A 25834-nucleotide genomic window follows, 5' to 3' on the forward strand; every position below is an offset into this window, starting at 1 on the left:
GTGTCCAAGCTTTACACTCAAGCGGAGCGTCCAAAGAGCAGTTTTTAGCACAGAAGAAAAACCTCACACATCCTTCATCTGATACTGTGATTTTTTAAAGGGAAATTTCACTGGTTGTTCAACGATTCTACACGATTAAGTGGTTGAGATTCAAAGTCATTCAGAGTGGTCTGATGTGAAACGGTTCACTGTAGAGAAACTTGTCTTCACAGTGGTGGTGATGGGAACCAGGAGTTGCCATGTCTACAACACAAATATAGCCACTTTATTTACTATCCAAAACCACCAGTGAACCTACAGGTCTTCTGAGATGTTATATGTAACTTTGATCATGGTGAAATATTGGTAAATCTGAATAATTACTGTAAAACAAGGTCTCAGGCATTAGGCAGTGCACATCTCATGTAATAACTTTCCATGAGGGAGCTTATTAAACTCTTCAGACGTCTGGTTCCCATCACCACCACTGTGAACAATTCTGACCAGGTTAGTTTCTGTAGAATAGAGCAATTCTACAAATCACTCTGAATGAGTTTGTTACATCCTGATCGATTCATAATGCCAGAACTTTGAAAAAAAACAGTAGAATTTTCCATTTATTACATAGTAATAAAAACCCAGTCTGGGTTCAGATAAATTTATAATGACTGTTTTTTGTGTTCTGCTAACTGAAAATAGCTAAAGCTAGCTATATATCCCCACGATTTTTTGAGACCTCACGTTATTTTTTACACACGTGAAAAACCGTCTGATCATGTGAAAAAATGCACGACCACGAGTGTCACTTCAAGGAATGACATGTTACATGTTACCACATATAATTCACATTATATTTACTGTTATCATGTTTTTTCGGACACCTCACATGAGATATATAAAATAGCTAACGCTCCCTATTCTAAACTTAAAGAAGCTTAAGCGGGCCATAGCCATAGCTAGCCAGCTCTGTTTGTGCTGCTGTGTGAACAGCTAGACTTCTTCTCGATCACAGTGCCTCCCAGTCAACTCAAAAAGCAACTGTCAAGCTGATGCTTTTGCTGATAATAAAGTATGAGGAACAGAACTGTACAATCATTTTACTGAAAATCATCTCAAATGTGCATTATTAATATCCAAAACTAGATAAAATATTACTGTTATTGCTTTTATCACTCAGGCTTATGTAAACAATGTAAACGATCCACGCCGGTCCATATGGTGTTTCATATGGTAACCAAGCAGCAAAATGCATGTTTTAAAATCAATGTTTTTGTTACATCACAAAAATGGATTTAAATGCATCACTCATTCAGTCTATAGCAGTTGAGCCCTGCACACTCAATCACAGTGAAGTTATAAGGAGTGTTTCAGCTGGGACATTTTAACTGAGGCAAAAATGAAGGGCAGCCTATCAGAACAGAGATCATTTTCATATCTAATTCTGTGCAGTATTATATCTAATACTTATATCTACATTCTGTGCAGTATTATATCTAATACTTATATCTACATTCTGTGCAGTATCATCTCTAAAGGTGCAGTAACAAAAACGTTTAATAGTAAAGGATAAAGAGAGGCTGAAAAATGGCCATGCAAAAATGAATGATGACTGCTTTTGGTACATAAAACCACACAAAACATTATAATACATCATAAGTGAACCTCAGGAGAAAAAATAAAATGAGGAGATGCAGGACACAGGGAAGAACACACAGAGAGTGAGAGAGAGAGAGAGAGTGAGAGAGAGAGGGAGGAGGTCAAATGGTGAAATTACAAAAATTACAAAGAGCGTCAGAAAAAAGGAGAAACCCTGTAACCTGTAAGCATTAATTAGAAGGCCTGGAGAGAAGGTGCAGACAGAGAAGAATGAAGGGAAAAAAAACAGTACCACCTCCCACACCCCCCACACCACCACCACCACACACATCCACTAACACAGCCATGCCACGCCTCCTCTTCTTCCTCACAGACGTGCAGCACTGGCGTTGAAGTAAACGCTTGTCAGAGCTGCTCACTTGACCTGGACTTGTACGCTGTTTTAGACAAAAGCCTCTATCAACAACACGAGTAAATGTACCTGCAACAGTTCAGAGCTAAATATCCACAAAAGGGACAAAATAAAAACAAGACAAGACAAATCTGACCGTCAACACGAGAAAAACTGGACTTGGTTCTAACGGACATGAGTGCGCACACCGTACTGTACACAGGATCAGGAGTGAAAGGGCATCAACATTCACAGTAACGCAAAACCAGCCACGAAACAAAGCTGAGCTGGAGACACGGAGAGCGAGAGAGAGGGGGAAAGAGGAAAAAAGGAGAAGACAGGAGGAGAAAAGGCAACAGAGAGAAAGTGCAGACTCACCCTGCCGCTCAGGCTGAACCCTCCTGTGTGAAACACAGCTGGAGCCACTGAGCCTCACACAGGCTCCGCCCCCCAGCAGAGTCATGTGACTTTCTCACACAGAGGGCACGCCCACTACAGATACACTACAGTGGAGCAAGAGAGAGAGACGGATACATGGAGAGAGGAAGAGGGAAATAAAGAGAGACAGAGGAAAAAGAGTGAGAAGAGGTAAAAAGTGAAGGAGAGAAAGCAAAATAAAAAAGAGAAGAACAGAATGAGTGGAAAGAGAGAAGACGATAAGGAAAGAAAAAAGAGGGAGAGACAGACAGAAAAAGAGGAAAAGGGAGCAAGAAAGAAAAAGAGGACAGAAGGAGGGAGAGGGAGAGAGAAAGTAAAAGAGAAAAACAGAATGAGGGGAGAGAGAGGAAACGAGAGAAACAAACAGAGATTGAGAGAAAAAAAGAGGAAAGAGTAGGAAAGTAGGAAAAAGGAGAGAAGAAAGGAGAGGGAAGGACTGAGAAAGAAAAAGAGAACAGAGGGAAGGAGAGAGAGCGAGAGAGAGAGACAGATATATAGAGAGAGAGAGAGAGAGAAAGAGAAAAAAGAATGAGCGGAGAGAGGGAAAACGAGAGAGACAGAAAAAAGAGAGGGATAGAGATAGAAAAAGAGGAAAAGGTGGGAAAGTAGGAAAAAGGAGAAAAGGCAGGGGAGGAAGAGAGTGAGAAAGAAAAAGTGAGAATGGAAGGAGGGAGAGAGAGAGCAAAAGAGAGAGACAAAAGAGAGAGAAAAACAGAATGAGGGGAGAGAAAGATAATGGGAGGGAAAGAAAAAAGAGGGACAGATAGAGATAGACAAAAGAGGAAAAGTGAGAAATAGAAAAGGAGGAGAGAAGGAGGGAGAGGGAAAGAGAGAGAAAATGAGAGAATGGAGGGATGTAGGGAGAGAATGAGAGAGTGGAAGAGCGAGAGAGCGAGAGAGAGAGAGAAAGAGAGAGAGAGAGAGAGAGTAAAAGAAAGAAATACAGAATGAGGGGAGAGAGAAATCAAAGGGAAAGAAAGAAGGAGAGAAAAGAGGGAAAGGTGGGAAAGTAGGAAAAAGAGGAGAGAAGAAGGGAGAGAGAGTGAGTGAGGGTGAGAGAAAGTGAGAAAGAGAAAAAGAGAGAGAGAGAGAGAGCGTGAGAGAGAGAGGGACAGAGAGAGACTGAGAGAGAGAGAGAGAGAGAGAGAGAGGAGAGAGAGAGAGAGAGAGAGAGAGAGAGAGAGCGCTGCTATGAGTGTGAAAGGATGCGTAGCCGTCAAAAAGCCTCACTGAGAAAAGAAAATATATTATAAAAGAAGAAAAAAAGGCTGCTTGTGTTCTCAGGACAGTCGACCACCCCACAGTCCAGACCTCAACACTGAGTGTGTTTACATGAACTTAATAATCCGATAACTGCAGAAAATCAGATTTTGTCAGTAATCCCGATCAACACGGTTACATGCACTTGAGTAATCAGATGATGATGATGATGATGATGATAGACGATGAAGAATATTCAAATCCTTTATTTAATCAAGACTGTATTCAGTGGCGCTGCTTGTTTATTTCTGGTACAGCCGTCTTTTTCTCGCATGCGCAGACGGAGAAATCCTAAGGAAATCCGAGTAAGAGTTTACATGCACTGAGGAATCTGATTACTGAGATATGCAGAAATCAGATTATGGTCGGATTATTGCAATTGTACACTTAAACACACACACTGAGTGCGTATACATGCACTCAATAATCCGATCATAATCAGATTTCTGCAGCTACCTGATTATTCAAATGGTCATGTAAACACCATACACAGATCTAGAAACCCAATTAAGAAATCCGATAAAGAGAGCTGGATTTTAGCTCAGTAATCAGATTTCTCAGTGCAGGTATACTCATACTCCGATTTCTATCAGATTTCTCAGTCTGCGCATGCGCGAGATCAGACGGTGGATGTCGCGAGACGCAGCAGAACACTGTTGGAGCGGCGCTGAAACCAAACGCGAAATAAAGGATTTAAATGTTGTTGATCTTCTAGACGATGTAAATTATCTGATTACTCAAGAGCATTTAAACGTGTCTGATCAGCTTACTGACAACATCTGATTTTCTGCAGTTATCGGATTATTAAGTGCATGTAAACGCACTCACTGTTAAAGGTGTTTGGGAGAACTTGGAAAATGCAACCAACTTCTAAGACTGAACTTCGGAGCTGTGAAAAACGTCCCTGCAGCCGAATGCAGGTTAGTCCCATTACTGCACTACTGCTTTAACAGCCCCCTGCTCTGCATCTTCACCTCCAGGTCCTGCTGATCTTCTGAAGTCCTTCTGAACACCAGGTTTAAGAGCAGCGGCAAACGAGGTAAACGCTGGAGCGTGCGCTTCGGATGACTCAGGAATCCACTAAACTGGACGCGCTTTAAACCCCCACCCCCACACAACACCCCACTGCTGCTCGTTTCCGTCAGTTTACAGCTGTTGAAGCTTTTCCAGCTGTGTGTCCCTCAGGACGTTAGAGAAGGAACGAGAAGCACACAGTAAAAAAACACACACTCACTGAAGACCTTTCCCTAAAGATTACTTAAACAAAGACCACTTAAGTTAACTTTAATCCTACAAAGACAACAGAAACCAACTGTTAGAGGTGAGAATGAATAAATGACTTAATTTCTCCCTGATTTCCATAAAGTTAATGGAGGAACAAAAGGTAAAAAAGAACAGAACACATATGCAGCCATCAGAGAGAAAGAAATGAAAGGAAATGAGAGAGAAAAAGAAAAAAGTGCGGAACAGAGAAAGAGAGGGAGAGGACAAGGAGGGAGAGAAACAAGAGTGAGGAACAGAAAGATGGAGACAGAAAAAGAACCACGGACAGAAGTGAAGAGAAAGGGACACAGGAGAAAGAGAGAGAGGAAAAGAAGAAAAGAGCGAGGAACAGAACGACAAAGAGGAGTGAGAGAGTGAACAAGAAATTAGTGAGGGAGGGGGAGCACGTGTGGGAGAGAGAGAAAGGAGAGGACAGGACAAGACAGAGAGAGAGAGAGGGAGAGAGAGAGAGAGAGAGAGAGAGAGACGGACACATGGGGCAGAGAGAGAGAGAGGGGGTAGAGACGGAGAGATGGAGAGAGGGACAAAGGGGGGCTGGGGGGAGAGAGAAAGGAGAGAGAGAGGAGAGGACAGAATGAGAGAGGAGAAAGAGACAGGGAGAAAGGGGGGCGAGAGAGAGAGGGGGAGAGGGGGAGAGAGAGAGAGAGAGAGAGAGAGAGAGAGAGAGATAGAGACTGATTTACTCCTTTACTCCTCCTCGAGTTTAATGCAAACCATCTCTCATGTGCTCAGTTTTACAGTCGACCTGACTGTACTGCTTACATAAGAGTGTGTGTGTGTGTGTGTGTGTGTGTGTGTGTGTGTGTGTGTGTGTGTGTGTGTGTGTGTAAAGTGGTCTTCTTAGGTTTCACAGTTAAACAAAGCCCCTCTGTAACAGAACATAAATAACACAAAACACACCAGCACCCGCACTATCAAGTACGCACACTAAAAATCACTGAGGATCGTGTTGGATGTTTGAGAGAACAGTGCAGAAATCTGATCTCCGACAATCTGAGCCCACAAACAAAAGACACACCAAACAGAAACTAACACGAAAAGCCTCGAACAAAATTTCAAATACTTACATAAATTTCTTCGGACAAAAAAAGAGCAGTTCCAGCATAAGTAGCCTGGAGTTACGCAACCATTACTGTCACTGCTGATTCAGGTATGCTGAGAAGCCAGCTCACAGACCCAGTGAGTGTTTTTAGTGGATCATATTTTGACAACATACATGAACATGAACCAGCGCAGGTTTTTTTTCCAATCACATGTATTTATGTAAACGACAGAAGGCAGCTCATCAGAACAGAGACTACAGGGCGAGATATCAGGTCAGAAATAGTTTTATTTACTATTTATGGTCCGAGTAGTGAAGTGACAACATGGCTTGTTTAGGAATGAATAAATAAAAAAAATAATAAATAAAGTTTACCTACAAAACAGTGTTTAAAAACGAACGAACACAGAACTGTGCAGTTTTCATGATTTATTTTCACAGCTGTCAGGACTAATCAGCAATAGTTATGCATTTAAAGGTACTCGTTGCCCTCATTATCTTATCGCTGCTGTCACTGTTAACAAACAATGTAACTCAATAGTCACCCAAATAACTTAAATCGCTTCAATACATCCTCAAAACTTCTCTCATCCCGTTCAAACTTCATCCAGGTCTTTATCAAGGTTGCGGAGACAAAACTTCAGGCAGTGACTTTAAAACAACAGTGTCAGTATTTACAAACCACTTAAAGAGCAGGAGCGCTGAATTAGAAACAGTATGTGTGTCAATGACCATCAACAACATTGAGCTCGATCAGCCATGCTTCACGAATACCACCCCTGGCATTGTCTGTATTGGCTGCCCGTGGGAGTAAAGCTCATTCATTTTTGTAGCTCACAGAGAGTCATACTGTGTTCTAAACCAGGGCTTCTCAACCTGTGGGTCACGGACCACCGGTGGGCCGTGAAGCACCCTGTAGTGGTTCGTGGACTCGAACTCTGAGGAGGCAGTAGCTCATAGTGGGCTGGTCATTATAACGTCATTATAAGTCATAAAAACATAAGCAGAAAAAAGATTAACTTAACAATTAAGAAACAAGGAATCAAACGTTTTTAAATTGTAACCGACATATATGCAAATAAAACACTGCGGTGGTCAGCTAAATAAGCCAGAGATGGACAAGTTCCTCAAGGTGCTTTCACACCTTGTTTGGTGTGGACCTATCAGACTTCTTTAGTTCTTCGTTCTTTAGTTTGCTCTGTTCTGATATCTGTGGACACCCCACCCATACTTAGGCCTGAAAGAGCCAGCTGAACTGTGGTCCGGCAAAAAAAACGCTGGTCTCGGTCTGCTTCAAAGTGAACGCTGGTTCAGTTCCCTGCTGGAGGAACACAGTCTTTGATGAAACAAAGGAATCGGAACGTATTCTTGGCCGAACATCGGCGACCCGAGGGGTCAAACTCAAATCGATAAACCAATGACAAAGATGCCGATATCAAGTAAGATTTATTATTGTTGATTGTGACGACGCTAATCCAAAAGTCCGGCGAGTGGACTGTGGTTTGGCTATTCATTTCAAGACCAAAGGCTGTGGGAAAGGCAGTGAAAGCATGATGTACTGTGGCTCCAAATCACAGCCCACATCTACCTCACATTTCTTTTTGCTATTCCCCCTTTTCACATCTCTGTGAACATATCGCTGTTGTCCGAACAAAACGTTCTCCAATATGGTAACTTTACAGGAGAAGGATAAAACATACTTTACTTTTAATGGAAGTCAATGGAACCAGACTTTTTTCGAAGTGATTCTGGGACGTTTCTTTTGGTTCATTTATCATTAAATTTACACACAATGTAAAGGCTAACAGGCATTTTCAAAATAGGTCAAAAAACTGAAAAACAGCAAAAATGGAGACACAAGTTTAATTTTTATTTATTTTTTTTTAAGCTATGTGAAATGGATGATCTGATCTTTTTCAGTCCCTGAATCTCTTCTCGTTTTCAGTGTAAGCACTTAAGAATGAAAGAGAAAATTGTACATAAAAAGTTGATTTTAGTTTTCCAGTGGGCCGCTATGCTTTGTAGATAAAAACAGGTGGGCCTTGGGGTGGAAAAGGCTGAGAACCCCTGTTTTAAACTACATGGCAAAACCTTAATGAAGACCTGGACACGATGTTAGCAAGTTGAAATATGTTTTGGGGATGTATTTTAACACAAAGATGTGGGCTTTTTAGGGTGACTATTGAGTTCTAGTGTTTTTGAGCACTGTTAACCTCGTGGCTCCAACTTAAAACTGAAGGAGCTGCACTCCAAACATGCCTTGGCTGATCGGCTACATCTGGGGAAAGTGGAAAATCGGGTAAACTGTTAAAATGCGCTGTTTGTATCCAACAGCGAAGAAATGTAATTTGAGTGATTATGAATTTTCACAGGTGTATCCACAGCAGAGCAGTTCTGATGGGACTTTCCCACATCACTGGTTGTTTGGTAACAGAGTAACAGTCTCTCATTTGTGCAAACTGAATGATGCCTCTCTCGGGGCCTAAAAGCTGACGTGTCTCAGCAGGCCTCCAGCTGTGTTAGACATCTAGCTGCTCCGCTGTGGTCCTCTCACAGCTTATCAAATATCAAAAAGCAAAACATTAAAAATCAAAAACTATCCAACCCCCTTGTGTCCATGACGATGACTGTGGAATGACCCCCATCTTGCGAGCCAACACTAATTTGTCGGATCAACAGCTTGGCCAATGCTAGCAGGGATAGAGCTGCTCCACAACATACACCCCCCCACCCACACACACACACACACCTCCTGCAGATTCACATCTTTAGTCACACTGCAGAGTCCAAGCCGCCAGCCCTGGCATCCTGTAAGCCGAACAGGCGAAGCTCGCCAGGCTGGCAGAATGACCATCTGAATGCTCTGTATGCTTAAAGAAGCACTATGTAAGATTTTTTTTTTTAACTGTAAGAATTTTAATTTTCAGACCAGGTCATACATCTTTACACATTTACATATTAGCACACAGGTTCAAAAAGAAGGCCTGGATCAATGTTTAGGTCTCAGATGAATAACACACAACTTTTAGTGTTTGATTGCTTTTATACAACAGTTTGTCGAAGTAAAGAAAAAGCAAAGAAAAGAAGCCCCAAATATTGCACTAAATGCTTGATTCAATAAAAAGTATTAATCTTTTGCACTACAGTTAGAACCATAAAACTGTTGCAATATCAGGTTCAGCTTAGGTTTTGTTCCAGTCAGTTTGTAAAGCATTTTCCAGCCCATTGTGTTTGCTGAACTATAGTCCACCGTACAGGCCCCTTTGACATTTCCGGGGTCTCACTTCCGTCAGTTTCTATTAGCAGGTATTTCCGTTTGCAGTCGATCTAAATAAATGCCGCTGTCCAGCTTTAAAGCGTTTTGCTGTGTCCCTCAGTGTCGTAACTCCAAACAAAAACAGCCATACCTGGGATTTTATAGATTTGTGACCAAGCACATGTTAAGATCAAAATGGATCCAGTCTATCCGAAGGGAAGAGGGTCCGAATTTTAGAGGAAATGCTGGTGTGCACGTCTGCTGCCGTCACTTTGCCAAGAGCGTGGTCTGTAAGACTCCTTTGGGTCGATTCATGCTCAGAGGTGATGCTGTACCCTGTCATTCCCTAAGGAATAACTTTCAGAAGCCCAAGATTTGAGAATCTGTTAATTAAAGAGCATCCACACAGCTTGGAACAGACGCTAACAGCCAGGATAAAGAGGAGAATGAAGTTGGCTTCTCATTCAAACTTCCTTTCCACCTTAAACGGCAGACAGGCGGCAGGGCTTCAGGGGCTTCAGGGGCTTCAGGGGCTTCAGGGGCTCCTGAGTGGCGCAACCATCTAAGCGTTGGCTCTATCATCAGAAGACTGCAAGTCACTGGTGATGCTACAGCCATCCGTGGCTTGGAGTCCAAGAGAGCACAATTGGCCTCGCTCTCTGGGTGGGTAGGATGCCCCCCCCCCGCCTTCTCCCCCCATCACTCAATGTGATGCTAGTCAGCGCAGGCGTCTCTTAGCTGGCGTAGCAGATCTGGCGGTTGGCGTAGACAACTAGTGAAGCACCTTACTTCCATGTTTTGAAATGACCGACAGGCTTTTAATGGCATTGAAGTGTGAAAAGGGCCTATTCTGTTTATTTATGGTTCCAGTTTGTTCAGTTTTTTGCCATCGCAGGTGCCAACTGAAAAACGAGTTTTGGGACAATGGCAGATTTGGAATGCGATGCAGTCCTGCAGTCACACTCTTCTTCAGAATCTGGCCAAACAGGCCGCTTATCAAACATCTTATAAACGTTCTTTAATATGTCCACTTTGCTTGTGAATGTGCTAAAGCGGAAACACAGTAAATCTTAGCTGTAGTGAGTCATTATGTAGCGACCAGTGTTCAGTGGAATGATGGTTGGTTTGAATCATGGTGGGTTTCTTTTTTGTGGAAAAAATGTGCTGCTATTACAAACAGCAGCACAAGTAGACATTTTCCCACTAACCAGATTGTCTGTAGGTTTTGCAAACGTTCTCAGGAGACATGAACTCATCTACCAATCACAGCTGTCCCTGCTGTTGCAGATATATTTCACCTTTTTGTGATGTTTATTCGGACCTAAAATGATCATATTAAGCTCTATCAATATTTCCTCCCTCCTCTACAGACTGCGAAGTATGAGCAGTGTCAGCTGCAGCGGTCAGCTGTGGTCACTTCCTGCAGAGTCACCGTGACGACACGGCGGCCGGGCGGAGAGGAGGAAGCGGAGTGAAAGGCCGGTTTGTCAGGCTGGACGGCTGTGAGCCTCAGAGAGGACGCTACGCTCTTCCTCACCGAATACAGGGCCGCCTTTGTTCACCCTGCCGCAGAGAGGCTGATTAGGAGGCACAGCAGCGCAAGCTGGAGGATAATTCAGATTGAAATCTCCTACATCTCAGACAGTTTCAACCACAAGAGAAACAGCTGGGCTGTACAAAACACAAGTAACAGCCCTTGATAGAAGAAAAATGAGGACACTAAAGTGATTGATTGGCAAAAAAAATCAAAACGTTTGCAAATTGTTGCTAGAAAAATGGATAAAGGTCAGTCACATAGCTAAAAATACCAGCATTAGCCATCTTGTCTGTACTTTTGTCCATGTTTACACATAGTGACCCTGTTTACACCTGGTCACTTCATGTAACTAGTATCTGGATTGTATCCTGATAACATTTTAGCCACATGCATTTACACTTGGCAGTCAGATTCGTCTCTGATTAGTCAGACAAATTTGATTACTGTGTGGGACTTAATATGCAAATCTGTTTGTTGTACAGAAACTAAAAATTGGACCCAAATCCGATTTTTTTCTTTATATGTGACACAGATGTGTTTCTGTTCGTCAGTGTGAACAGGAAAACCCTCATGATCGACATTTCAATTCCGCTTTGAGACACTTTCACACGTGGTACTGAAATCCGATCCGTATCTGATCTGCGACAATGCGACTCAGTCTGAACAGCCAGATCGGAATTCGTGTGAGATTTATATCAATCCGACTCTACGTTCATCATAATTTCAGGCTGCTAAGACCTCATAAACATTTAGGCTGATGTTTCTGTACCAAAAAACTAGAAGGCACTTATCGCAACAACTTGATGTTCGAAGAGATTTTGAACAAAACAGCCGAACGCAGCTGCAGGAGAACGAGGCTGCAGCATCAGGGAAAAGTTCAAAAGGTTAAAGAATCCGCGGACATGAACCCAAGAAGTGGCCGTGGTCGAATAAAGTGCACTTTTTACTGCGAGCTTGAACACATTCAGGGTGATGAGCCCAGCTGTCAACCACTGGAACTTCATGATGGCTCCTGTGATGCTGGTGGAGATGAAGCTGATCCCTCCGGGAGCGACTGGGGTTCGTTGGTAGTCATGATTGTTTACCTCTGGATGAGCCACGTGAAGCAACGTGTTCTTTTGTGCATGCGGGTGAGTTTAGGAGCTGATCTGTTCAGACTAGTGTTGCCTACAGATCACATTTAAAAGACTGATAATGTGAACAGCCAAAAAAAAGAAGAAAAAAACAGATTTGCTGGGAAAATCAGATTTGGGCCACTTTTACCTGCTGTGTGAAACGCAGCCTAAGTGATCAGGTGTAAACGGGGTCGATACCTCATACAGTGTCACAAACTCCAGGAGCAAGCCAATTTGAACTCAACACGGTGTGAAGCAATCAATGATTCAGGTGTGCGATGTCATCATGCTAGCTGGTGGGGTGTATGCTTCTGTTATTTATTAGCCACATTAGCCTCTGAGCTTCAATGTTAAAGCTAAAAAAAACTTCAGACACTAAACATAACTTGGCTGCTACACTTGAGGTAAACTGGGTTGATCTGATTTTTTGCTACCACTTTAAAAACGAGCTGAGAAGAGAAGAAAAGAAAATGAGACAGCCCTACCCATCAGCCCAAGCCAAAATCCACTGACTCACTCACTCCTGTGACCTCAGCCTCGGCCCACTCACTGGGAGGAGAGCAGAAAGTGGACCTTGAATCAATAGGACGCATTTAGAAGTGCTGACCACAGAGAAATGGAGAAAAAAAAACAAAATATGCATGTATTGGAGCATGTAAACACACACGCTATTGTCCATCTCCCAAAACTTTATGTGAAGTGAGGAGGAGTTAGCTACAGATAAATAAACCACTCTCAACATTATCATATCAAAGCTGGGGGGGATGGCAGATTAACGCAAGAAACCCACCCACATAAACGCTTCAAGATACAATTTCACACGTCACTAAACAGGCCATCTGAAAATTCACATATGCAGCACAGGCTGCATTCTGAGAGCTGCAGTGCGGGGACACTGTAGAGATACTTCAGCGTAGAGGTAGAACGCATTTTTCCCAGATTCTCAGCAAGTCGTAAATTGGCAAATCTGCATCTGTTTGTCTTCAGCTTTTGTATTTTAGCACAACCAAGGAATAATCTATGAAAAGTTCATCTAGCATCAATAATTACTGACAATTTTTTGAGTGATACGGTTACAAATCTAAAACCAGAACTATTCCCATCAGCACCATTACAACCTCCATCCATACATTTAGCTTGGTACGCCTGGCACTCTAGGAGGGAAGGTAACCATATTCAGCACCGGTACTCAAACAGTATGGTTCACTCGGTGGTGAAAATAACGACAAAACGCATGATCACGGTTTTGTAACTGTACCATAGAGTACCACAATGCAAATAAATAAATAAATAAATAAATAAACAAACTCTGAAGTGAAGGCTATAGCTGTGGCAGAAGTAAGCTTACTAGCACTGACATCCAAAGGCTCCTATCCAGTGCTCAGTCACACACATTCGAACGCAGGACATCCTTGGCCAAAAACTAAAAAAAAACAAACAGGCGACAATAAATAAAAATAGTTCAGATAAAATAAACTTACTAAAATTACTACAGTATGTAGGCTGCAATATGCGCATCAAAGTCCAGCGTCCTCGACAACAGAGAACAGCTAATCAGCCAAGATAATTTTTTTCGTCATTTCAAAAACTCTAGGCTACGGATGGCGTCAGCGAGTGGGATGTCATGTTTTGCTTCAAAGTGGTATCAAAGCTGTATTGGAGAAGTTATTGGGTGTTATACCCCTTGATATGCAGCACGAAATGATTACAAATCGCTTGGCTAATGACCCTTAGGAGGAGGAGGCGTGGCCGAGCGTCACATGCAGGACGGAGAACCAGCGGGCTGAGTAGCTGATAATGTGCACCTGTGCCTCGTTTCTGCCAGCCTACTTACAGCCATGTCTTTTCCCAGTAGGTGGCAGAGCCCAGAGAGAAGGAGACCAGTGGAGACGCGAGAGCTGAGCTGAGCTGAGCTAGCAGAAAACAACCTGAGCAGAAAAGCCTGAGAAGTCCCAGCGAGCGTGCTCTTTTATGTTGTATGTGGGCTGAAAAGCCGATTGATTTTGTGTTTTGCACGAATAAACGGAGCTCTCAGTCTCCACACCTGCTGCCAGTGTCCTCAGTCCTCGCAAAGAATGTCACACCCTTATATAAGCTCTGAAATGGTTCCATGCGGCCGTCGTTTTCAAAGTTGATTTGCTGCTTTTCAAACTATTTTCGGTGGCCATAATTTTGGTGCATCCTATGGGAGACTGAAGGTCTTTAAGAATAGCACCAATTAAGTCCTTCAATCCCTCAGAAACAAAAGCCGCATTTATCTGCTGCATTTAAAGTATCTTACAAAATGGGACAGCACCTGAGAAACTAATGAAGAGACACGCCTACAATTTTGCACACCATCTTCTGTGCCAAATAACATTATTTCCTTAAAGTATCAGGCAAATCTGAGACGGTCAGTTGGAAATGATTTCCTGAACTCCAGTGATCTGAGCTGAATGTACTCTGATGTACTGGGTGTTATAACTGCTGTAGTAGTGTAACAACACACATACTGTGGGACACGTTTCTGGCCTTCTATACTACCAGTATTCCAACACTTTCGGTTTAGTCGGGAAATATATTGTGAGTATGAACTGAGCCGGGCTCGCCCACATTCCAAATCTGGACCTCTGGGAAACGAGGATGCTCCTGCATTACATGCTTATAAGAATAAAACTGTCAATAAAATGTAGACCACCATCCCACACTCCCTCAGCTTCCCAAGCCCTAAAGTATAAACACACATGTTTTATGTGCTATATGTTTTGCTTTCCACTTTACAGTGAATGCTTTAACCCATTAATGGTCTTATCTGTAATGTCCCTTGGTTTATATGTTCTCTGAGCACAAATCTGGACGGCTAAAATGTTTTAAAGAGTTTTTAGTCACTTCATTCATCACTAAAAGAACAGTCTTTGTTTTTGGTCACATGGGATAACTGGCTTTTAACAAACAACATTCAAATTTGCTTACGAAAAATTGCACTTTAAATGGTTATGAATATGCTGCCTGATGCCTTAAATAATCTTTTATGACAGTGTGAGATAAGCTTTTGGGCCAAAGTCTATTTTTAAAATCCATTCATGGTGGAGAGGTACATGGAGAGCGTTGACAGACAAAATAGTCCCCAAAGAAAACAAGAAAACATCCAGATATATCACTATTTTTAATCTTCAACATTACATCAAACTTTCAGAGGATGCGTGTAGGGTTCATTGATTTTTGGACAGTAAATAAAATGGTTATATTTGTACTGTGGACGTCTGGTTCCTATCACCACCATTTTGTTTACAATGAACCATTTCACACCAAACAACTTTTTGTTTAATGTCTCAATATTTGAATTATGCAGAAATCTTGACAAATCAGCCCAAAGAAGACGTGACTTTTTGTGTGTGATTATTAATGCAAAGACGTGTCCTAACAACACAGTTTGTGTCAAAATAGTGATCCATTTATTATATTAGAATAAAAAAAGATTTTTTGTGATCTCCCTCTGTTCTTAACTGCTGCACAGAGAGAAGGAAACAGGCATATAACTGTCAAACAGTGACCCCTACTGGAGCTCAGAGTAACTGCACAGTCAGAGTAGTGGGGGGGGGGCAGTTGGGAGGTTGGGCGAACAGCTAAAGGGCTCTAAAGAAATGCACTCACCCCTCTTGTCCACACAGGCCAATAAAGTGCTCAACTATAAACAATAGTAACAAAGACTGGCATCCTGTATTTATGACTTCCTTTCACATGTACAATCTGTTCCTCACTGCTTCCCCCTTTTTACTCCACACTGAATTTTACACCCATCTCAAACTCCACTGAGTAACTCTTGGCAGATCTGCAGAAGCTTTTCCTGCATTAGTACACAGTCTTCAAGTGAGTTTGGCAAATTCCCCCAGTCTACCCTCCCACCCTGAAAGTCAAACAGCCAACGAGGTCACTGTTACAAGGCTAATGTAGCTAACAAGTAATGATAGATTATACCCCACCAATTAGCATGGTGCTAACTGCATGCCCTAGTAATGTAGCTGTTAAGTAATCTCTAACAGACTTGCTTCTGTGGTTTCTGACATATTATTATATTGTTATTTTATAGACTGAAGTATGTCACATAGTTAAAATGGACTATAAGCTTTCATAACTTGTTGGCTACATCAGCCTCGTAGTTCTAGTGCCACAAAACATGGCTGATTAAGCAGATTTTGGGTTCGGAGGGGCCTGAATGCTTTCACATGAGCCACGTTTTCGTCCTGCGGTCAGCAATCTAGGTTACTCACTAAACTCTAAACAGTAACAACACAAAAGAAAACATTATATCAGACAATTATATACTCGAAAAGGGATACGTTGCACACTAATCTGTAGCAAATGTAGTGTTTAACAGCTGGTGTGTGCAGCTGCATCTAACCAAGAAGCTAACTCAGCATTTAGCAAGCTGGCAAACCCGCCTACCATGCAAGGTAAAAACACACAAGTAATTCAGTAAGTGCATCCTCAAATATAGTGCTCCACAGAGATGTAGTAAAAAGGCCTGAGTTGACATGTTCAGCTACATTTAGCCAAGAAGTTAAGCCAGCAGCAAAGACTGCATATAAGGTAAACCAAGATGTGGAAGATGCCTATTTAACTCAGTGAGGTGAAAGGTGTCAAGGTTCCTGTCTGCGTAAATGGGGCCATCTGGTACACGCCTTCCCGTCTCCCGTGGCAACAACAGCCTCTGCAGCCAGGTCCTAAAATTTTCCTAAAATCAGCTGATAGGAAAATGCTTGTTTTAGCTAAAACAGTCACAACATCCAGTCAATCAAGGCTCTCTGTAATCACTGGAGGAGAAAAATAATTGCTTACATTTGGTGAATTGGGCAGAAACTCCCACTGGTGTAAACAGGGTTTCTGTTGTCTGCATAAAGGGGGAATAAATCCCCCCGTTTGCCAAAACCACATGAGCACATTCCCCTAAATGTTTTAACATGGCGACTCTCCTTTTATGAGAACTCTCTGGCTAACCCGCCTACCATAAACAATAAAAACACAAAACTATGTGTGTCAGTGTTCAAAGTTTCGCATGCAAAATTTATTCGGTGACACAAAACCGTATAACGTGGCAAATTCCACTGAACTGAATACAATCTCTTTTGTGAAAATCTGCTGACGATAGCTAGTGTGACTGGGCCTTTAACGAAGCTGCTCAGTCATTCCAGCTGCTGCACATCTGCAGACGGGAGGCGAAAGGAAGAGCAGGCTAATGGCTTTTAGCCAAAGCTAACACTGCAGCTCCATAGAGTCTCTCTCTGAGTGCCTCCCTGATGGAAATGTGCTGTTTTCGTGGGTGAAATTTGGAAGCGAACGCCAATAAGCTCTCAAATTAGAGAAAACAGTGGAGAGGGTGAGGAGAGTCTCTCCAGGAGGGGAGGTCAAGGTACACTTTTCTGACTACATGATGGATGTAATCAGTATAGAACACTAAACAACTGTATGGATCATAAAGAAGTCAGATTTAAAGGCTTTTCACACAGCAAGCAACACCTGAATTAAATTCAAACAGACTCTATTTGCAGCTTAGGTTCCATATATAGACTGTATGAACCAGAGAGTGAACAGTGTGTTCTGGAACCAACGGTTAATAATGTTTTACTTTAAATTTTGGCTTTCCATGATATAGGCCTTTTACGGGGTGATTGGAAACAAATAGATTAAAAAAGATATATTGTTACATGAATATGTTGTCGCTGTCTGAAGAAAAACAAGCATTTCTAGCATAGCAACTCTACAGAAGGCGGCAAAACATCCTTAATTTTCAATGCAAATTAATGTAAAGACTTTCTGTCCACATTATTTCGAAGTTTTTCTATTGGTCCACTTATCATGAAATCACAAATTATCACACAAAAACGGAGATTTTTTTGGACAATAACTATGTTAACGTCTTTTACAGGCTTCAAACGTCCGTGTTTAATCTATAATGGCCAAAAAACGTTCATGTATACAAGAATAGCTCAGCGCTAACACAATATTCAAAAGCTAATAGAGGTGCCAGCAGAAATCAGCACGATCACAGAGGTGGGTTTTTGCACATTTATGGTTCGAATCGTCTCTAATAGTCACAGTTTGCTACTGGTTTTTCACACAACACTGTTAATGCAGCACTGCTGTTTTGCTGGTGTGTTTCTGTTCCAACAAACCTCAGAAAAACTAAACATGGAAAATCATCTGATGTTATATTTTTGCCATTTGGTCCTGAATTAATCTGTCAGGTCACATCCTAAATGCCTCTGTTCAGTTTTCTCTTCTTCTCTCTTGCTCTCTTTCTCTCCATGTGACAAGCACAAGCTCCACTCCCTCAGACTGGATATCAAAAGCTCTTTATTTCGGAGGAGCTCAGCCCGAGGGAATCACTATTAAGCAAAGAATGACACTGAACTGAACCGATGGACAGAACAAAACATTCAGTTACACCCTGCATCTGACTCTCTCGGAACGTAGTACTCATTTATTTAAATAAACGCAGCACTCGAAAGTAAGGGCGGGCGATACAGTAAAAATATAATATCATGATACTTAATATTTTCCCATTACAAGAAAGTCGCGGTACATGAAGAAAAGGCTGAAACACAGTAAGTAAAGTGATCTTACAAAAATAAATAAAATAAGATGATGTCACAGTGGACCTATCCAATCAGCTGCTTGTTACTTAAGCAATAAAACAAGAGAGGGAGTGTGTTATTCGCGATAACACGCGACCTCGAGCGTCAGCAACAGTTAAATAAATAAAGTAATAAATTAATAAACTGGGCCGCGAACGCGGCGTTTAATATGTTTTAATGTTAGCGGTTTCTTCCGCCAGATTATAGTTCCTTAACAAGCAGCTTGTTGCTACGCCAGAGTAACGAGCTCCGCCCACTCGCTGCACTGTCTGCTGTAAGCCTCTCCTTAAAACTGACGCAATATCAAGTTTAGCTCAGTTTTGTCATTTTTTGCTGGATCAATATTAATGTTGTTTTGTTCCAGCCAGTCTGTAAAGCATCTTACAGCCCATTTAGTTTGGCGAATGGTATTGGGTTCATTTCTGGCTGATTCCAGGTTGTTCAGCTGTTCTTCTGTCACAGCTGCCGAATGAAAAGCTGCTCAGTGGTGACGACAGTTTGGCAACTTCCTTATTACTCAACCAATTTTCAAACTTGTTTTGTTATAATCCTCAGACATTGATTAATCTGGGTTGCACTGACTCTCGATAGCTTTTATTTCTTTAATAACTGATCATGTTAATTAGCTGTCCCGACCAGCAGGCAAGTATTTAGTCTGCACCTGACGTTAAAATCGAGTTTAGCGCTCCGGTAGAAACATAATCTCACACACATCAGCAAATCCATCAATGTGTGAATCACTTCTAATCTTAATACACATAAAAATAAAATAAACCCCCCAAAACACAGCAAGAAAGGATGAAGCTGAATTTAGCTTCCTATCAGCCAGCTGCTTCTTCGAGTTTCCCCGTTCCACCCTAAACGGTGCAGCAGTCACTTTCTGGTGCCTGAAGCTGCACCATTTAAGGTGGAACTGGAAAATTCAAACAAGAAGCTGGCTGATGCACCATTTAAGGTGGAAATTTCGAACAAGAAGCTGGCAAATGAGAATCTGACCTCAGGTTTGTGTAAGAAGGTGCTGACGTTAATCTATTATGAATATCTAGACGGATTAAGGAATGCTATAACTTATCCAGAAACAAAGCATTAACCATCATCGTAAATAAATAACTACTAGATAATTACTAGATAATTACTAGATAACTAAAGACAATTAAATGAAATAAGCTTAATATAAAACCAGAGGAAAAGCTATTACATCAACAGGCATCAACACCGCACAAACATCAGTGTGGATCGCTGCGTTCCCTCCATTTTACAATCCTATCCCGCTTTAACAGGAGATGGACCTCAAACATGTCTTGGAAGACTCATCTGTAGTGAGTGGAAAATCATGTAAAGTTGATTTGTGGCTGAACTATCGCTCTGAGCCCCCTGTAGGGTAACGTCTCTCTGTGTGGCCGTTAGGTTTACTTTACAGAAACACAGAAGCACAGTACCACACTGCACTCGCTCTCCATGATACGGGAATAAGCAGCAGCACTGTATGACCTAAATGAGACACATTTCATTCACAGTCTCATTTCCTGCCCTCGTCCCCTTTGAGACACTGGTGGTCATGGTTTGGAGAGCAGTCGCTCCCGCTCGGATGACCGTTTACAATCCACACCAATCAGAGCATGGACAGACTAGACACCGCTTAGACGGCACAGACTACAAAACCTGTGAGTGAGGGAAGGAAAGGGAGCGATATATTAGCTGGCTGATCATATCAGTCGGTACTGATGCCCTACGGTTTTACTGGCACCAGCAAAAATATCACAGATAATTATGCAGATAATTATCAACATTTTTTGTCACCAGGATTCAAAGTCAAAAGACAATCTTCGTCAAAATAAACACATCAAACGCATCCAAACCTCACCTTTAGCACGAGTGTAACATGTTAATACAACAAACAAATGAAGAGAGTAGATGAAAAGAACAGTTAAGGTAATTAATAGAAAGCAAATATGCAAAATTGTTGGCTCCGCCCCCAGTGCTACGATATTTACATTATTTAAGACTGAGTTTCTGTTGTTTCACGTTATGAAACATGACGAATAGAGACCTGACAATCATTTCAGTCAGTAAGACACTGTTTCACTAAGGCTATGTTCACATTACATGCCTCGTTGCTCAAATCCAATTTTTTGCTCAAATCCGATCTCTCTGACATGATGGTTCACACTTGTTTAGGTAAGTGATTCAAATCAGTCATTGATGTGGACGAACCGGCGTCCTGAAATGACCCGCATGAGCACATCCTACTCAGTAAGGTCACATGAATGAATCACGTGAGTCATCAGCACAAACTAACGAGCAGAACGAGCTTCGCTGAGAAGATCATTAACTCAGCTTCATTATTAGAGCGAGACGGAGGAGAAAAAGGTGAGATGTGTTGCTTTTTTCACCATTTACAGGTTTTAACTCCTGTTCGGCGCTGCTGCCATGGTAACACTGAATGGCGGCGCACGCACAGCGGAAAAAATGCACATGAATTCCGATCTGAGCGTCACATTAAGGACGCATTGCCAGATACAAATCTGATCTAGGACCACATATGAAAGTGGCTCAGGTCGGATTTGAAAAGATCAGATTTGTGGGTCCACACAGCTCTGAAAACATCAGATCTGAGTCACATTAGGACAAAATAACGGATTTGTGCCACTTCAGCCTGGTAATGTGAACGTAGCCTAAGACTAGTGGAATATAAAACTACATAAAATACATATACAAAATTATACCAACCAATATTATCAGTTATCTGAATTTTTAACCCCTTGAAATTGTGTTAAAAAAGTGTTTTTAAAGGGTAATGTTTGCTCAGACTGACTAAAAATCAGAGGCATGTTATGTACAAACTATTTACAAATATTTAAAATAAAACCAAAAAATATTCTAACTAAATTCTAACTAGTAATTTAAATCACAGACAATAGAAAATTTACAAATTAAACAGAATAAAGATTCTGCTGTTTTACTGACATTCGTAGCGATTGATTACATTTTTAACAGCTTTTTTTGGTCTCTGACCCTTGTAATCTCTGACAGTCATGTGCTTTAGGGCGCACAACACACACAAAATAGGAATAATAATGCTAATGTTGTGATAACGATTACCAAGCATTGTGCAGTTTTAGTGTATGTCTATGCTTGTGTGTCTGAGTTACTAAGAGAGTGAGAGAGCAACAAAATTCACATTTAACCCCTGTAGAGCCCAAAGGAAACAGATTTTCCAAAATATGCGAACGATAGAAGCATCGAAACTACAGCAATATTCCATTTTATTCCACCTTTGTCGTTCAGGGCTGCTCTCAGTTAGAGTAAACTCTCACTCGGGTCAGTACGAGTTCAAAACACCACAGAGATCAGAGGATAAACTTGTATTGGCCCGAAGACTGGGATTCCACATTAAGTAAATATTTCCACCAGCAGAGCAAACTGTGTTAGTTTACCTTTTGCTAGATTTCTAACAAATCAAATCTTTTCATAAAGAATGAAACGGAAGCAAAACATAAAGTTACACCTAAAAGGGGAAAAAACAACAATAAATAGCCTGAATAGTTTAATAAGGTTTCACCGATTTGAAAATTTAGCTCATTCCCCATTTTAAAGGGCTAATATTCTGTAATACTCCAGCAGCACTGCTGTATCTGATCCACTCAGACCAGCACAATACACACTAACATACCACCACCACGTCAGTGTTACTGCAGAGCTGAGAATGATCCACCACCCAAATAGTACCTGCTCTGTGAGGGTCCATGGGGGTCAGAACAGGATAAAAGGGGGCTAACAAAGTATGCAGAGAAACAGATGGACTACAGTCTGTAACTGTAGAACTACAAAGTGCACCTATACAGTAAGTGGAGCTGATAAAATGGACAATGAGCGTAGAAACAAGGAGGTGGTCTTAAATGTTATGCCTGATCGGTGTACATATTAATTTTGACATTACTGACTGACCTGACTTTCAGTTCTCAATGGTCATATTTCTTAAATTCAAACAGCATTAAATCAGTATTAAATAATACACACATTGTAGCATTTGGGGCAGAACAACCCAGAATTGTTAGCAATTTCCATTTATTACTTCTTATTTTTCTTGTGATTTTATTTCTATTTATTTTTAAAAAATAGTGCTATAACATGTTGTTCTCATGCTAAAGGCAGTTCACGCTTTATTCCGGTCATCTCAAACAGGCAGCATAAACAGTCGCTCCCACAGTTCAGCTTCAGCTCCAGAATGCAAACACACATTACAGCCCCCATGTGAGTGCATGTGGAGGATGTGTATCGGTAGTTAACTCTGTCTGCTGCAGGTCACAGGTCATGCCTCATTAAAGGCTAAAATGGGCATGACCAGAGACGATCCCCACAGGCTTATAACTCCCCTCAAACTGCCGCACACACATACACTCGTGACTGTGTGTTGTTTTTGGTTAATTCCATTAGTTACAGTCTTCACTCTGCTATGAGGGCTAATGCAGATGCCCCAAATGTAACTAAAGTCCAGCAGTGAGGCTGCTGGACTTCACCCTCCTTTGCTATCACTGCAGACTGGCAGGGTCGTCTACAGAGCAGCACTAGTAGCTGTTAATGAAGTAATGTTCTTCTTTATTTGAGGGTCTCATTTCGTAGGAAAGATTTCCACCACTACTCCTTGTCACTCAGTTCCAAGGGGCAAAGTGACACTCGAAAACAAGAGGTAGGGGTAAAAATAAGAAATGGGTTTGGGCCTTGTGTTTATTTATTTATTTTATTTATTTATTTTGTTTTTTTACCCAATTTTCTCCCCAATTTTGTCGTCTCCAGTTCCACCCGCTAGTTAGGACCCCCTCAATCACACGATACTACCTACGCTAGGAGGGTGAAGGCTAACACAGGCTTCCTCCGAGAACTGTGAAGCGCCACTGCATCTTTTCGAACTGCCGTATACTGACGTATATTTGTTCACAAGCAGATCTGGATTGCTCCAACATGGTGGACGCGCAAGCGTATCGCTGTCACTGAGAGCAATAAGCAATGTGGTATCTATGCGTTTATATCTATGGTGTAGATCACATAAACATTATCGCCCCCTATATTTACTGTAGTGTATTACAATCTGTCAGAATGTATGTGGGTCATATGAACATTACAAAGCATTATAGATCACTTCTGTTTTTAATTAAAGGCCACGTCAACTTTTTTCCTATAAGCAAAGTCAGCAATGACTAAACGACTTTTCACCTAACTGTTTATCCTCATTACTCAATCAATAAAGAACCTAATAACCACTGTCCAAATAGGGCTGATTAACAAAATGACTTCTCCAGCTGTGTTGAATGACCTCTGTGAGTTTGCTGGACCTCAGTGTCCTTCCCAGCAGATCTAAATTGGGCTTTTTTTTTTTTACAAAGCTTATCATAAGAAACCCAGTAACCCAGAGGAAATCGGCATAAATCACCTCATTACTGTGCTATTCTATTCAGCTCTTTGTTAAACAGCCACAAACTCTCATCACGCTGCTGACCGCAGTGATGTCATCAAAGCTTGCTCCAGGGCTATCTCTGTAAAGGTTCCCATTATTCCAGACTGATGGCACATAACTAAAACCCACGGCGGATGAGTACGCCCTCACGTACATCAACGAGGCTGCTCACAAACAGCCACTCAATGCGCACCATCACCGTGTGTCACGCTCAACACTGAAATAAATCAGAAATGTGCTGTAACTGCACTTCTGTGAAAGCCAGAGAATGACCACTGCTTACTGCTCACAGATCTACTACAGAGGTTTCTTAATTTCCATTTATACTACATTTTCCATATTTTATTTTTCCCTCAAGCTCCACTCATAACATGTGTGGTTTTAAGAACCCAAAAAAGTTATAATTCATTTTTACGTTTTCATTTTCCAGACTCTCTTTATCCCTCAGAATTAACGACCCCAGTCATATTCCGCTTTGTTGCTTTTCTAAGGAAAAATAAGTTACCACATCCACTACAGGCAGTTAGAGGAGTTAAATATTTAAAAATTATATTTATTACATTCACCAATCAGGCATAACGTTATGACCACTCCTTGTTTCTACACTCATTGTCCATTTTATTAGCTCCACTTACTATATAGGTGCACTTTGTAGTTCTACAGTTACAGACTGTAGTCCATCTGTTTCTCTGCATACTTTGTTAGCCCCCTTTTACCCTGTTCTTCAGTGGTCAGGACCCCCATGGACCCTCACAGAGCAGGTATATTTGGGTGGTGGATCATTCTCAGCACTGCAGTAACACTGATGTGGTGGTGGTGTGTTAGTGTGTGTTGTGCTGGTATGAGTGGATCAGACACAGCAGTGCTGCTGGAGTTTTTAAACACTGTCCACTCACTGTCCACTCTATTAGACACTCCTACCTTGTCAGTCCACGTTGTAGATGTAAAGTCAGAGATGATAGCTCATCTGCTGCTGCACAGTTTGTGTTGGTCATCCTCAAGTCCTTCATCAGTGGTCACAGGACGCTGCCCACAGGACACTGTTGGCTGGATATTTTTGGTTGGTGGACTATTCTCAGTCCAGCAGTGACACAGAGGTGTTTACAAACTCCAGCAGCACTGCTGTGTCTGATCCACTCAGACCATCACAACACACACTAACACACCACCACCACGTCAGTGTCACTGCAGTGCTGAGAATGATCCACCACCCAAATAGTACCTGCTCTGTGAGGGTCCATGGGGGTCCTGACCACTGAAGAACAGGGTAAAAGGGGGCTAACAAAGTATGCAGAGAAACAGATGGACTACAGTCTGTAACTGTAGAACTACAAAGTGCACCTATATAGTAAGTGGAGCTGATAAAATGGACAATGAGTGTAGAAACAAGGAGGTGGTCATAATGTTATGCCTGATCGGTGTATTTTTCTGCAAATTAGTGCACAGCTTCTGTTATTAACAGAGGTTATCAGGTAAAAAATAAAAATAAAATTTAAGATGCCATATTTTGTTTCACCCCCTTGACCCCATTTCTTAAATTCTTAAATAAACAGTAACTGTTTAAAATGTGCAGATGTGTGTTCTCTGTAGAGAACTTATCTTTACTTAGACTATCAAAAAAAGGTGTTACCAGAGGTGCTCAACTTCTGCATGCGACTGTATGTAAACAAGGTTTGTTCCGATAGGCTGCCCTGTATGGAGCCCCGCTTAAAAAGCATTCTGAGCTAAAACACTCTATAAATTCAGTGTAAATGGGCGGGGCTAAACTGCTGTACACTGAAAAGGCAGGTGTATGTAAATTGCTTGCTCATTTCCAATTTACCGCCTTTTGAGAAAACTAGGTGTGCAGACTACAGTCTTTCGTGAT

The 25834-nt window shown here is 41.7% G+C and overlaps 1 protein-coding gene across 5 annotated transcripts in view; it reads right to left on the bottom strand.

Moving 5' to 3' along the window:
• sept9a (septin 9a) overlaps positions 1-25834 on the bottom strand; it is a 163863-nt gene that overhangs the window by 48157 nt on the left and 89872 nt on the right. Inside the window, exon 1 of one of the 5 annotated variants that reach the window (XM_036561473.1) lies at positions 6016-6121. The exons of 3 other annotated variants lie outside the window; for them this stretch is intronic. Coding sequence is in view for 1 of the 2 variants with exons in the window: in XM_036561472.1 (XP_036417365.1) it covers positions 2345-2429 (85 nt within the window). In the remaining variant the exon portion in view is untranslated. Of the gene's footprint in view, positions 1-2344; positions 2446-6015; positions 6122-25834 lie in introns of those variants that run through there. One more of the 5 variants, XM_036561472.1, reaches the window with a different exon arrangement.

Source organism: Colossoma macropomum, unplaced genomic scaffold (assembly GCF_904425465.1).
Source record: "Colossoma macropomum unplaced genomic scaffold, Colossoma_macropomum, whole genome shotgun sequence".
In the NCBI taxonomy this organism is placed as follows: domain Eukaryota; kingdom Metazoa; phylum Chordata; class Actinopteri; order Characiformes; family Serrasalmidae; genus Colossoma; species Colossoma macropomum.